General features: G+C 35.6%; 2 protein-coding genes across 5 annotated transcripts in view; both read left to right on the top strand.

The window, feature by feature from the left end:
• Positions 1–13,801, top strand: part of LOC129261953 (FK506-binding protein 5-like) — a 35,941-nt gene extending 22,140 nt beyond the window's left edge. For all 4 annotated transcript variants that reach the window (XM_064099592.1, XM_064099591.1, XM_064099594.1 and 1 more), the window contains exons 20-29: positions 157–252; positions 1,580–1,684; positions 2,868–2,961; positions 3,381–3,435; positions 3,939–4,010; positions 4,756–4,825; positions 5,255–5,400; positions 6,407–6,499; positions 7,247–7,415; positions 8,141–13,801. In XM_064099592.1, coding sequence (XP_063955662.1) covers positions 157–252; positions 1,580–1,684; positions 2,868–2,961; positions 3,381–3,435; positions 3,939–4,010; positions 4,756–4,825; positions 5,255–5,400; positions 6,407–6,499; positions 7,247–7,415; positions 8,141–8,176 — 936 coding nt within the window. In that variant the 3' untranslated portion in view covers positions 8,177–13,801. The remainder of the gene's footprint in view (positions 1–156; positions 253–1,579; positions 1,685–2,867; positions 2,962–3,380; positions 3,436–3,938; positions 4,011–4,755; positions 4,826–5,254; positions 5,401–6,406; positions 6,500–7,246; positions 7,416–8,140) is intronic.
• On the top strand, positions 12,889–14,613 carry LOC135154089 (prostatic spermine-binding protein-like). Its single transcript, XM_064099293.1, has 3 exons — positions 12,889–12,927; positions 13,882–14,070; positions 14,425–14,613. The coding sequence occupies exons 1-3, from the start codon at positions 12,889–12,891 to the stop codon at positions 14,611–14,613; spliced, it is 417 nt and encodes a 138-aa protein (XP_063955363.1).
• Positions 14,614–15,674: the final 1,061 nt, after the last annotated feature.

Raw genomic sequence — 15,674 nt, 5'->3', positions numbered from 1 at the left:
TTGCCACCACTCTTCAGCTTTAGTGGATACACTGTACACTATTGGCAACAACAGCCTTTAGATAATTCCATCTGATTATTTTAATGATATTTGACAAAATATAAAATTATAATTTACCAAGTATCGTTTTAACTCTTGTTTGATTAAACCTTTCAGGTTCATGTTCGATTGATAGACTTTGGATCTGTAGCTTCATTGGATTGTAAGCAGCTCAAAGCTTTGGATGTAAGACATGGTGTCTTCCCATTCCAGGTCAGTTAACCCTTCACATTTCATCATCATACACTTATATTCTACAGACAAGTCTTCCTTGATAAGTTTCTGGATATTGGATCAAAAGATCTTCATAGTATGAAATGTTACATACAATAAAGAATTGCATAACAATTGATCTGTTGGAATTTTGTTTTGGATGAATGAGAGCAGGATAAGATGTTTTGTTCAAGTCACCAAAATGGAGGAAAAAGGTGCAATTCTGGCATTTTTATCAAAAGTCCTAGTCATAGCAGATATGCCAATTCTCCTGATTTTGTCTGGAGGCTTCTGAAAGTTCATGCCTTCACTCTATCACTTTTGCTATCCTCCCAAATTGTTGAAATTTTGCATAGATGAGAGTCAAGTACATTACATGTAAATTGAGTCAGAAATATTGTTTGCTTTCCTAAATTTGTGCATGTAGTAATACTGTGATGTTCGCTGTTACTGAATTCTGTGTGAATGCATATTGAAATTTGGAGCAGCGAAACTTTGGTTTAGCCTGCGATGCAGCAGCTACAGTGTATGCATGCAATGTGCCTAAGCTGGAGTGGATGTCTGACCAGCCCTATAGGACGGGGTAGGTGGTGTGTGAGCAGCCGTCAGAGTTGAAAACTCTCAATTTGCGCAATGGAATGTCAATGGATAATGCTATGTGTAACCAATTTGGAAATTGGCACAGAATGGCGGGAGATATGCGTGACAACATCATTAATCTCTGAAGCGTATTGATGGATTATAATGGCCAAAACTTTTGTATCATCAAAATTGAAAGACACAATATGCACAAATTGTGGTGTTGAAACTCACTCGATTGAGAATGCACAGACGTGAATGAAAAGGAGCGCTTGCGGCAGGCTGGAGAGAAAGGCATGGATATGTTTGCTATACTATGACATTAAGGTGAGCTTGGGGAGGTCATTGGGTTATTGCATGGACACATAGGACAAGCTTCTCTATGATTATAGCAGAGCCTTTATTCATACATTGTGGAAGTGAACTTGACAAAATCTGTGCAATCCATGATGACCCCTTTTTTGTATCCAGTCTGCCTTGTATATGTAAATAAGGCCAAGTATAACATTATCTTGTTAAGTATGCTTGTTATTTTTGTTAATATATATTTTTCTGAAATATCTGTGTTTGATTTAAAAGAAGTCACTATTATAAACAAAAGTAAAATCCTCCCAACTTGCTCACACCCTCTTAAATTACTTACAAATCAAATGATGTCCATCTGCTCATGTTGATGATATCTTGATTAGAAGACAAATAATAATAAGCGCACTTCAGTAAAATAGTTTACCTTTGTGTCAATATCTAGGCATTTGAGTGCAGTTTAGCAAAGAAGGACCTGACAAGTTTCTCAGAGAGTTCCAGGCAGCTGTTCCATCATCTCACTGCTGTTAAATTAATCACTGCCAAGGTGGTGAGTATATCTAATACATGATCCAATCAAAAGATGAGGCTCTGACTTATTTCAAGGTGCCTGTATGATTTCAGCTATAGTGTTAGATCACATACCCCCCCCCAAAAAAAAAAAAAAAGAAATCAGTCATCAGATATATTTTGGTTGCTAATTTAACACTGTACATGAAAAGAGTGAAATCTCCTCTTTGATTTTGATCCAAATAGTCCCAAAGATAACAAATAATAAAAACTAGCGTCTGATAGAAGGGATTTGTGCAGAAAAACCGATCTTGATACTGCATCTACTCTTATTTACAGTTTCATTTAAAAAAATGCTGAGAAGCCATTCCTTAAGCAGGGTTGCCATATCCTAAACAATTCTTGAGCAACTTTTCTGCACAACTTTTTCATGTTTATATATTGAACTCTTATCCCTTATTGATGTATGTGCTTTATATATCATATAGAAGAAAAACAAATTAGAAGAAAAACTGGACTTTAGTATGATGCAAATATAATTCTTGTGGCTATGCTTGAAAAAATAAAAAATAACCAAGGAACTTTGTTCCCTTTTCTAGGGATGCACTGTATAGTTTTCCTTCAATATTTTCTTGTGTTTTCTGTAAAATCTTCATGATGAGGAAAACTAAATATGAATCATTTGCCTTTGATGGAAAAAATAGCTGAGAACTCCAGTTTCTTTTTCTTGTTTTCCATTTTTCATGGACACACTGGCCTGTATTCTTATCTCAGGTTTAATGTAATTCTTTGGTTGTGGTTTAACTGTGGATAGCCAATTGTAACACAAATCTCCAACTGCAGAGGTTCAATTTATCAGTACATTTGGTGCCCAATTCATTCATTACTGTCTGGGAATAATAACAAATATATTTGTTCGTTAATTAAAACATGAGGACAGAATACAGTAAAAATAAGAAAAGGACAATACAAACGAGATGTTGACAGTTTTTTAGCACTAGTATAATATTTTCTTAAGCATTTTGTCACTATGCAATTGATTAATATATATTCTTGTACTAGTTTTGTAAAAGATCCTGCAAATGAATTTTCAATAAACCATTACCATTCCATAATTTAAGTACAGATTTAGACCATGGTCTAGTAAAACTGGAGTTCAGAATACAGTCTATAGTATTGTAAATATAATGTTATTTTTTCATATATGATTTCTCTTCAACCAGGATGCCGTCTCAGACTTTGTTGTGTATGTGTCTCTCTTCTTGACTGCTGAGGGAGGAGAAGTGGTAGATGTGGTGGCAGAACTCGCCAAAAATGGTAAGTGGCTTCAAATTTTCCTCTCCTACTCCTGGTTAGCCAATTCATTCTGATCCTAGAGACAAACTTTTCCAATGCTTCCATCCTGAGCAAACGTTCAATAGATTTGTCAAGTTCTTTGGTTATCCCCTTCTATTTATCAATTCATTCATCTGTTTAACTCTGGCACTTTCATAGAATATTCAATCTTTTTTGTCATCTTACTCCATTTTACTCTATTCTGGAATGATTTCATGTTCATTAGCCCAAGCCATGTTGATTTGATATCATTGTAATATTCATGTGAAGTAGAAAACAGAGAGAAATAATTTCAAGAAGGTCTCTTGTAGAGTATGGGAGATACATAATTTATACCCCTCTTCCCCCTGTGAGAGGTCTTTCAATTCTTTAATATCATTTTTTTTTTTTCTGCTAAACAGAATCTTCCAGAGAAACTCAAGGGAAAGAAGAAATTGCACCTTCACAACAAAAAGGGTCAGTATCTCATTCAGATTCTCTTATTGAATAAACCCAAAACATAGGTTGTCTTTGACAACTAACATTGGAAATACTTACAGTGAAAATGTGATTGCATTCTTGCATAATCATATTCCTACACTTGTGACATTGTATATGAAAGGGATGTTTGAGGTGAACCCAGATTTTTAGTCTGACAATCATTTCATGTCTACGGTCTTAAAATCATTCTCAAAGTAATGAACTTCAAGGCTATTAACCATCAGGTTAAATTGGAATCTCGTCAGTAATATTTTCTTTTTTATCAATGTATTGTAGTTTATCATTTAGTTTCATTCTCATTTATTCAAAATCTACTTCTATTATTAACAAGGTTAAATATTTGTTTCATGGTGATTGCAATCATCTAGCATATTCATAAGCTTATCGTTTTCTGTATATTTTTTTTATCAGTTGTAACACGTTTTCAAGTTTCTGTTTGTTTTGAATCCATAAGATTTTGATTGTTTATTCCCTGATAGGAGCATGACAAATGGCCAGCCCAAATCCACATCGAAAGTAAGCTTCTCGCCATTCCTGAAAGAAACATATAGGTATGTTGAAGATAATAATAACAAATATAATCACTCAATTCAGTCAGTATAATGCTACTGAAGAGTTTTCATATTTTGTCATCTTTCTTATATTCACCTTATTTAAAAATATTTATTCTTATGTAGACTTTTTTTTTCAAGTTAATTTTCAATTGATAGTCATAATCTTTATTTTATCCCAAATCTAAATTTCATGAACAAAAAGTGCTAAAACATGAATGTACTTGGCAATTTGTTGATATTATTCAACTTGCACAAAATTATACTAAGTGCACTCTGTAGGGTCTGGCTTGACTAGGTATATAGAGTATATCCTGGTCCCTTCTTAATGATACAGACTTTTATGATATGAATGTGTAACTTTAAGTGAAAGCTTGTAAGCATGTAAAAGCACTTTTATTGTGACGTCCCTCATACATGTTCCTAAGAGATACACAGTCTACAAGCACTTAAAATGAATCACTCTAAGTGTTTATTTTTCAAAGTGATTACAAACCTCACTACAGATTTCCTGGGATCTTATAATAGCTCTTCTGATTGATCTTTATTCTACCCTTCATTTTCAATTCATTGGTACATATTTCTTTGATTTTACAATTCTAACTCACGACCCGTGCTATTGTCTTTGAAAAAATGATTAACCAGCAAATCTCTCATGATAACGAATGTTGGTTGCAAATTGATTATGATACCCCCAAACTAATCAATCTTTCTCTGTTATAATGATTTTGTTTCCATTAAATAGGAAGTCACCCCCTTTTGTGGCTGATGTTGAAAGAGATTTTGCCAACTTAATAAACAGCGTGAATAAAGAGGTAAGAGTATTGCTCATTCTAACTTCGATAATCAAAGTTAAATTTAGCTTATGGGTTTAATTCGGAGTGACAGTAAACTGATGTGATTTATTTGTCACATTGTCAGAGGTTATATAAAGGTCAGTACTCCTTGTCACAATCATTTATTGATTCCATAGTTAGCTCAGAATTAAACTTGGTTCATGGATGTACATGGTTGTGCCAATTTGATGGGATTAGGACAGTTTATGACAATTTTAGAAAGTTAGTAGTGCAATATATTTCAAATCAGTGGTGCCAGCATAGGTTTCAACACAGTGCAGTGAAGAATTCATCAATTTAACTATTTAAATACTTAAAAATATATATATATATTAAAGAGCCATTTTAAAGTGAAAATATAATATTGTTAACCAATAACTTATAATTTCTCTATTGTCTCCTCTCCAGTCACAACATCCAACCCAGAACTATACATTCCCTCCTATGCCCAGAGACCAACGTGCATTTGTTCATGAGCTAGCTGATTTATACTGCCTACCATCAGATAGTGCAGGACAGGATGCTGCAAGGCATGTTGTCATCACTGCTACAAGGTAATTAAAACATCCCTTTTATCATCAGGGGTGTTTGTCAGAGTGTGACTCAAAAGCAAACTTAAATACCATGTGCATACCTGTCAACTGTACCATAGGGTTATCTATAGGGTTATCAGTGACAGTCATGATTTTTGTGTTTGTGAAAGAGAGAGAGCCACTTCAGCAAATGTTCCTGTTTTAGTTCATAATGTATATGAACTCTGCATGACCCTATTTTCAGCCTCTGTCTCCCTATTATTGGTATTATTACATGTAAATCTAGTATTAGGTATATCATTAGCTACCCATTTAAACCTTCCTAGTTTAGCATGTTGAGGAGATGATGTTACTAATGGCGAGTTTATACTATGGCGAGCTTAACGATGATGGAATGTCAATCTTATCCGGCACGCAGTGAACAATGAAGTTTGGTGGGCCACCACACCGCGTCGGTGCCGACATCCACCCCGTGTCCTGCCACCTGGAAACGTCTTGTCCTGCATGGTGATGGATTGCCCAGTTATGTTGAAAAAGCCAACGTGAAGTTGAAATTAAATCAGTTTAAATGTTGTCAATCCTCAACAATATGGTAATGAAAATCAATCTAAATAAATTAGTGGGTTAGATGAAAAAGAAATAATACTAAGGCAGAATTTGGAAATAATAATATTAATCCAAAAATGGCTTTAGAGGAGATTTTGCTCCTCGGGAGAACCGAAAAATGTGACCCCTCTCTCATGTGCGTGCGCGGTTTGGTTGTTCCGGATGTGTTTCATAAAAAGACTTTCCAAGGTTTTATCCGACAAGTCCTGTTTTATCCAACAGTTACCATGGTTACAGAGATACCCAGCCAATCAAAATCAAGGAAAGTTGTCAGATCTGACAACTTGTCAGTCAGACAGAAATGTTGATGAAATGTTCCCCTGATTGAGATAATATTCCCAGTGAAGTACATATATAATTTTCCTTGAATGGTGAATATCAAAAGTAATGATTTACAATATATTTTTTTCTTGTTGATTAGGGGAAAGAGTTTTGTTCCATCTCCTACTCTGTCAGAGGTGTGTCAGAATGAACCAGTAAACCCACCAGGGGCTTATGTAGAAGAACAACAAAGGTATGGTAGTAGAGAAAATAAGATGAAGAATTGAGTAAAGATAGGAGTAGGGCCGGGAGGAGAGACAGTGAAGTACATTGAGAGGTTGTGGTATCAGTGATACAATTTATGTCAGGTTTTTAATTCCAATAATGATGGAAACTGTTTCAAAGTGAACATGAAATGTTGTTTATAAAAATGAGCATAAGAACTTTTGTTTTATTCAAAGCAATGGAGTTGTCATAATTATAAAGAAATTTATGCTATTATTTCAAGTGAACCTAGGAATAGATTATTTCTTGATAGATGGCACTATATTATTGATGGTTATTATTGTTATTAAAGTTCACATGTACTGCACACAGATAAGCATGTATAGGACTACACCCAAATTTTTGGCTTGACAGCTTTAGCTGTTATATTTTGAATCCACAAATTGTGTATATTTTAATAGAGAGAGGTGGGGATCGATGCACCCAAGCTGCCTCATTCAAGTAACTGTTCAATCGCATGTGAAAAGGAATCAAGCTGGCCAGTTGTTGAAAAACAAAGGGAAAACTCAAGAATTTCAAAACTTATAAGCCTTTTTAATTCCTCTGATGGGCTAAGACTGCACACCGAAATGTTATCATTGAAGTTACGAAACCGCAAGAGGAATTTCAAGCTATGCTTCTGTCTGCAGACGGCAAAAGCTTGTATTGGTTAGGGACACCCACAATCATCTTCATGGACTAAAGTCAGCTATTTTTTTTTTATTTGTTTGTCTAGTGAGAGAGACCATGGGAGGTACATGGGAGGTAATGTACGCGGTGATGAAGGTAGACAAGGATGCTTCGTCTGTGGTGATATAGGACACCGGAAAACAAACTGCCCTAGGAATAGGAACCGGGAGAGAAGTAAGAATGCATCATGGTGGGGAGGAGATAGTGGAAGGAAGGTAGGTCGTATCCCAAGGATAGATTTTATTTCTAGGTCGGAATCCTGAAAGATTATTCTGACATTGTGATGACAAATTTTGAAAGGTGTTTGTGTGGTTGATCGAAGTGTGCAGCTCTGCACCCATGGACAAGCATGCAGGTCAAAAGTATGCAGTGTTAACATAGAGCTGGGTTATCTGGACCCTTTTTATAGCCAGGATGTGGGGGGGGGGTAAACCAATGTCACATCTCATCTCTGATAACTATGACAATAAAAATAAGATATTTTTCAGAATACCGGCCAAGATCATATGATTTCCTCGAAAATGAACTATTTTCACAAAATAGCATTTGTTAAATTCAAACGCAGGGGTCTACTCTCTGATTTGGGGATTTCTTAAATGATACTAATTCATGTTTTCCAAAAGATAGTTGCACTTTATACAGAAAGAGATATACATGTTTATGACCATACTAAAAATGTGGCATGAAGATTCAGCCCCAAATAGCTTTACACTATAATTCTAATCAGTATACTTTACTTATTTGTAGTAGAGGGAGCTTCTTGTTCCAGTAGAGAACTTGTTGATATTAATCTCTTTATTGTTTGTTTTAATTATAAAACCTCGGCATTAAATGTGTCTGTGCACTCATTATATTGTAAGAATGTTGGTGTCTTATTTGTTTACTTATGATCGTTGCTACATTACATTCTTATAATATCTCTCCTCACCTCATATTACAGGGTCGCAAAGGAGGCGGCGGAGGCAGGAGAAACTGATCATTTGATATCATTGGAGAGAAATAGACTAAGAACGAAGAAGAGAAGACCTTCATTCATGATCTAAGGAGCCAATTAAGATATGTTTCTTGCAATCTTCATAGTGCATTGAGACGTGCAGCTGGTGTTAAAAAATATGTTTCTGTTCGTTGAAAACATCAATCGGTTGGACAGTCCAAGTTTTTGTGCTTGAAGTGTATGCATTAATTCATCTTGTACTAATGCAAACACCAAGTTATTAGCACCAAACTGTGTTGCTATATATTAGTGTTTTTTTCTGAAGATTGGCCTGGCAATTGGACTTTGTGGTCTGTTAAGGGCATTGAAGTCAAACGAAATGGAAGGGATTCCATTGGCTATTACATCCTGAAACGATAACGGTTGTTTCTTATGTTATTTTAGTTTTTGAACAGTTTAAGAATTAAGTTGCCATCAGAGGAAAATGGTAGATCAATTGCTGTTTTTGTTACTGATCAAGACAAAGTATTCTCTATTTGATTATTATTATTTTCATTATTATCATTATTTTTGTTTTTGTTATTTATATTATCATTATTATAGTTCTTTAATTCCAGCATTTGTGGTAAGGAAAGGAAAAGAACAGCAAAAGTGAAATGCAGTATCACTTGACTTAATTTTGATCAATAAATGTAATTTTTGAGATCTTAAAGCTCCCAATCTTTTTATATATCCCCCGCAAGTGTCTGTTTTTTTCCATGTGATTACTCCATAGTACAAACTTGTCTGTCCTAAAACCTTTATGGTGTTGATAATAATAGAAATGCTTTATTTGATGTATTTTATGATCTTATAACCACATTCTTTTTTAATTGGATGCCTGATCAAAATAAAATATCAACATATCTTATCTTTTTGATGTAAAGTAACTTTTCAATTAAGGAATGGGCTGAAATTTTCAGGATATGATCATTGTATGCAGCTTTCATGTATGTCATCAGTGAATTCTTAATTAGGTGTTCGAAGGGTCCTCCCCCCCCCAAAAAAAAAAAAGGACTGAAAGAATGTGCTTGATATAATAAAATTAAAGATTCAAATTTTCACAATCAATGGCTGAAAAATATAAATGACACTATACTTTTATGCAATGTAAATTTTACATGACAATTTAGAATTTTCCATTAATTACCCTTGGTACTGAAATTTCATTTTGGAAAGAAAATGGAGTGACATGCAGTTAGGTTGAGGTGCAAAAACAAATTTGCATGATTTTTTTGTACTTTATTTTTTTCATTTTGTACAGGGTCTTAATATTCTTTAAATATGCAGAAATGGAATCCAATTTAAATTGTCACTTCTTATTTTTTATTCTCCATGATGCAGTCATCTTGGATGCTCATAAATCCAGTCCTACTCAACCAGCGGGTGTGTCACAAAGATTTAAGTATGACTTAGAGTTGAACTTAAATGTCAGTGTGTCCATGATATGCAACACGCAATCTTATTGATCAATGCGCAGTAGTGTGCGTCCTCTTCGCATGATCTTACCAATGTGGCATGCCTTTCATACCGCACGCAACAAGACATTTAAGTGCGACTCTGAAGTCATACTTAAATCTTGGTGAAACACCCCCTGGGGGTTATTTCATAGGGCTGTGACATCACCATTGATCCTTTCTTTTGCTAAATCTTACACCACTATGGAGCTGACTTGCACCTAAAACATTGTTTCAGTAGTCGATCAGCTTTGTGAGACATTCCACTGTTATTCTAGTAATTGACATCACAAAGTGTGACCATCAGTGTTTCTAACCCCCTTTCCAGGGGGGTGTTTCACAAAGATTTATGTATGACTTAGAGTCGCACTTAAATGCCTAGTTGCGTGCGGTATTAAAGGCATGATCGCATTCTTCAGATCATGCCAAGAGGACACGCACTATTGCCCATTGATCAATAAGATTGCTCGTTGCGTATCATGTACGCATTTAAGTGCGACTCTAAGTCATACTTAAATCTTTGTGAACACCCCCCAGATGTTATTGCCACTTGCCAGCCGTGACATATCATCTTCTTAATAGAATAACGTCTGGATGTTAGTATATTATGAGTGGCAATCAATCAATTAATCACCCCTTCAAACCGTGTTTGTCATACGGATAACAAGCGGTGATATCGCTCAATAAAGTTTGATTAATCACTGAGATTAGACTGTGCGTTATGCCTCTCAATGCACATCAATTTGTTATTTGCATTGTAGCATACGTCACAACATGCAAGTATTATATGATATGTCGCAATACTGTCTATGAGGATCATAAAATATGGTGATAACATCTGAATTACATGTTTTTAATTTCCTGTTGCTATCTATCCCAAGTAACAATGTGTAAATGACAGGGTAGTGATCCTCACTGGCTACCAATACCGCTATCTAACATGAGTGGTGATAAGGTCTGATAAGACCAAAAGTCATCTATGTGTCTCCTTTTACCTTATAGTCTTGCCATTCTAGTAACATTACCTCGTATTTCTTGTTTATATTTGCCTGCACAAATATATCTTTTTCATTTCTTTTGGTTTGTGATTATATATCTACACCAGTTTACAAATGTCACATCGTATTTTTCCCTCGCCGTAATCTCAAGTATTTTCTTTATTGATTGAGTGAGATTGGGTTTTCACAAGTTTTTAAAGATTGCTTTGGAATTTCTATGGCAACCATGATATACATGGTTTCATACTTACATAGTTGCATATATAGTCCATCCATAACAACTTTGTGGAAAAGTTACAGTTAGTTGAACCATTGTTTAGACCATATCCCCTTTAACATAGAGAGATACGATCAATAGTTAAAATAAATTATATTTGTACATGGTTGGCCATAAACTGTTAATTACAATTGCCTGTATTGTGTTTGTCACAGGGTTCAGATTGTGCAAAATGCATTTTTTTGGTCCAATTTCTTGTTAAGGCAAATTCACCTTCACCCCTAGTGGTGCTATGATGGATCTGATATTCAGGGATGTAGTCAGGCCGGCCTGACCAGAATTTGCAGGCCTCGGCCTCGGCCTTGGCTCAAGTCACATGTACAAAGTCCATTGGAGAAGGGTTTTTTTCTGGTGGCCTTGTGACTCGGAAATTCCGAACTCAACTATGTCCCTGATTTCTCACTATCTCTTCAGGCTCAAAAGCATCCCTCTCTTTTTATCGCACTTCAATTTCTTTGTTCATGCTAGATTCACTAGGCCTTTTGCTATGTGTAATGTGACCCATGATAACATTGTTTATATTTTGCATATGAAGAAGGCCTAGAAAAATCCTGAAACACCTAGAAAGAGACAAATAGAGAGAATGACACATGAACCTCAATCCAATTTATTGCTTCTATTTACTCGCGTTTTGAGGGATTGTTTTGTATGCAGATGATCTTTGGATAAGAAAATAAAATCCTGATCAATACCACTCAAATTAAAAAGAAAAGAACATGGAAGTGCAGGATAGGCTAAAAAAATTGGCCGCATGTAAGTTTAAAATTCAGTTGGGTATTGTGTAATCCTTGGTGAAAAATAAGTACTTTTAAATATTGGAAGTTGGTCAGATGTTGTGATCTTTTTTAAAGAGTTCTAATGAAGTTTCATTGTGTGTACTTCAAAGATTAGGTTTTTGCATGGACAGAAGTGATGTATTTTAATGCAAAGAATAGTTAACGTCAGATTTTCTTGTCTTTAAATTTTTTTTTGGAAAAGGCGTAATCTGAATTAAGTTTATTCTTTCAGTTATTGAAATCAATTTTTGAAAATGTTGAATTGGACAGCAAATCATTTTCTTAACTCCATTTTCACTCCAGCTTTAATGGTCTATATTCGTGAATTAATTTACCAAAGATACGTGCGAGAGAACACAGATGTGTTTAGGATTACAGTATGCACAGGCGAAAACATTGCTTTTACAATGTATATCATCTGATCTATATATTTTTTGTAATGTGTAATATCAGCACCTCTTTATTAAGCGTCACACTTCCAGTCGTTGATTGTTTCATATTATGTGCACAAAAATGAGGTGGGCGTTTTCATTTGGTCAAAGTGAAATGTAGAATCTGTTAATATGTTCGACACATGTATAAACAAACATGAATGGAATATTTCAGTTACAATTGAGAATAAGATGAATACAAGAACAAGCCAGTGACATGGTAGTCTATTTTTGGTGAATCATGAAAAGGAAAGTGACTTTTATGTTTCCCCATTGAAGATTTTGGTAAGTGTTTCATTCATTTCAGGCTGAGGGGGTCTGGTTGAAATATAAGCACTAGATGCTCTCCTGTGTAATCAACAACTTCCCATGGTTAACTTAATAGCTGTACGCAGAATTTTTTTGGGGGGGTAGGAGAGTAAGCGTTTTTGAAAAAACTTGAAAGAGAGGGAGCTTGTCATTTGGATGCATTTGCATTTTGTTAAGTGAAAAAATTGAAGGATTTTGTGTAAACTATTGGTGAACTTGATTTGGCCAAGAAGATATCTTAGGTCTTTCATAATAGACCCCTAATTAGGTCACCAAAGTTAAAGGGATCAAGGGATCATGTCAAATGTGAAAGGTGATGACACATGACTCCTAGAGACCTTTCAAACTATTATTTGAATACCTTTTTGCTGAAAGAACTTTCGTTTGCTAAGAAAACTTTTGACACATTTTAGTATTAAATTGCTTTGAAAAAAACCCCAGAAAGTTCTAGAAGAGTGCGATGAAGCATGGACCCATTACAAAGTAGCAGTAGGTCCATGGATGAAGTGAGTAAATAATTTATGTACATTTCTGATGAGCTATATATGATTTCCTTTCCAAACTGAACAAATTTGTTGTAATAGAAAGAATAATCAGAGAAAGCAGAGTTTTAAGGATAAATATAACATCTGGTTTGACATTTTGTCACCAAAAATATGGGAAATTCTAATAAAACTGTATGAAAGAATTAGTGTATGTTGATATCATGTAATCACCGGAATGATTGAGATATTGTCTGTTTGGCTGCAAATTCAAAATGCATGCTAAGGACTACACACAAATTTTCAACCTGAACTTTTCAGCTCTTTGTCTTTGAATATTAGGTCATCTGGAGAATAGTCCTTTGCATGGGTCCCTTTTTTTTTAACCATAAATGATGTTTAATAAATAACTGGAAAACATTTTTCACTTTTCCAACAATGAGAGGTTGGGTTGGTTTAATTGTTTAATTTATTTTTTTTGGTCAATTTTTTTATAACAAGTTTTTTGTTTGTTTATTTATGTTTATCTGAGAAGAGGGGGTGAATTGTCTTTGCTTTACAGAGAGAGAGAGAATTTTTTTTTTAGACGATAGCCGAGTCCCTTGAAAGGTAGTTATACCTGCATGGTGTACATGTATGTGATGCTAAGACATATATAATGGATTTCATTAGCACGATGTGGAAGAAAAAATAAAAGGGATGAAAGAAATTTCAAGCACAGACTATTCATGTTATGTACTTCATACAATAACCTTACATTGGATAATGTGTATTCATGTTTTGTGCTACTGTTGGTTGTTCACTTTGTGTATGTTTTATGACATTTATGTTGTGAACTACCAATCTCTAAATGCATTGTTAGTTTGTAATAAATCAAGTCAAGAAGTTAAATAAGTCATTACTTCGTTTTGGCTTTGAATATAATCGGAATCAGGTTATCAATAATATTGTTATGATGATGGTGATGGTATTTATAAGGATGATGACAATGATGATGGTAATATTGATCATGATGATATTGACGATGATATTCATAACGATGGTAATGATGATGAGGAGGATGTTGATAATGGTATTAATGATGAGAAGAAAGGTGATAATGGTATTAATGATGATGAGAAGGATTGTGATATTGGTATTATAATGATGAGAAGGATGGTGATAGTGGTATTAGTGATAAGGAGGAGGATGGTGATAATGGTATTAATTATGATGAGGAGGATAGTGATATTGGTATTAGTGATGAGGAGGAGCTAGGATTGTGATAATGGTATTATTGATGAGGAGCTAGGATGGTGATAATGGTATTGATGATGAGGAGGATGGTGATAATGGTATTAATGATGATGAGGAGCATGGTGATAATGGTATTAATGATGAGGAGGATGGTGATAATGGTATTATTGATGAGGAGGAGCTAGGATGGTGATAATGGTATTATTGATGATGAGGAGGATGGTGATAATGGTATTATTGATGAGGAGCTAGGATGGTGATAATTGTATTAATGATGATGAGGAGCATGGTGATAATGGTATTAATGATGAGGAGGATGGTGATAATGGTATTAGTGATGAGGAGGAGGATGGTGATAATGGTATTAGTGATGATGAGGAGGATGGTGATAATGATGAGGAGGATTGTGATAATGGTATTATTGATGAGGAGGATTGTGATAATGGTATTATTGATGAGGAGCTAGGATGGTGATAATGGTATTAATGATGAGGAGGATGGTGATAATGGTATTATTGATGAGGAGGAGCTAGGATGGTGATATTGGTATTAATGATGATGATGAGGATGGTGATAATGGTATTAATGATGATGAGGAGGATGTATTGCTAGGAGGATGGCCGTGATAATGGTATTAATGATGAGGAGGATGGTGATATCGATGAGGATGAGGATGGTGATTGTGGAATTATTGAGGAGGATGGTTGCTCAGGAGGATCGATGGTGATATTTGTATTAAGGAGGATGGTGATATAATGGTATTAATGATGAGAATTAACCCTTATAATTAACGGTTACAGCCCGATAGACCGCGGGTCCGATAGACCGCGGGTCCGATAGTCCGCGGGTCCGATAGACCGCGGGTCCGATAGACCGCGGGTCCGATAGTCCGCGGGTCCGATAGACCGCGGGTCCGATAGACCGCGGGTCCGATAGTCCGCGGGTCCGATAGACCGCGGGTCCGATAGTCCGCGGGTCCGATAGACCGCGGGTCCGATAGACCGCGTCCGATAGTCCTCGGGTCCGATAGTCCGCGGTGTGTGTAAAATTATGGTCAGGATATAGTGAGATCCAATGCCATCAAGAGGTCAAAAGGCCAATGATACGAGTCCATGGGGTTCTATAACGATGACCCAAAGTACAATCGCCCCCTGACATCTACTTCAAGGAAAATATTATCCCCATATTTTTATCGTCAGGGACTGTTACCCCCCCCCCGGAAATTTACCCTCTAGACGCCATACGGAGCCTCTAAAATGCCATCGACTTGACGACATGGCGAGATAATTTATCTTGCCATGTCGACTAAATAAGCTTATTAGGTCCGCATGGCGCGATACGCTATCCTGCCACTTATAAAAAGTTATATGTCAACATTGCGAGATATTTTATCTTGCCAAGTCGACTTAAATAAGTTACATGTCAACATAGCGATATATCGGGATTCTCGCCGGGACTTGTACACTTCATATCTCGCCATGTGGACATATCGACTTGACAAGATAGAATATATCGCTATGTAGAAATAATAAGCG

Source organism: Lytechinus pictus, chromosome 5 (assembly GCF_037042905.1).
Source record: "Lytechinus pictus isolate F3 Inbred chromosome 5, Lp3.0, whole genome shotgun sequence".
Classification (NCBI taxonomy): domain Eukaryota; kingdom Metazoa; phylum Echinodermata; class Echinoidea; order Temnopleuroida; family Toxopneustidae; genus Lytechinus; species Lytechinus pictus.
This window is presented reverse-complemented; position numbering and strand designations above follow the sequence as displayed.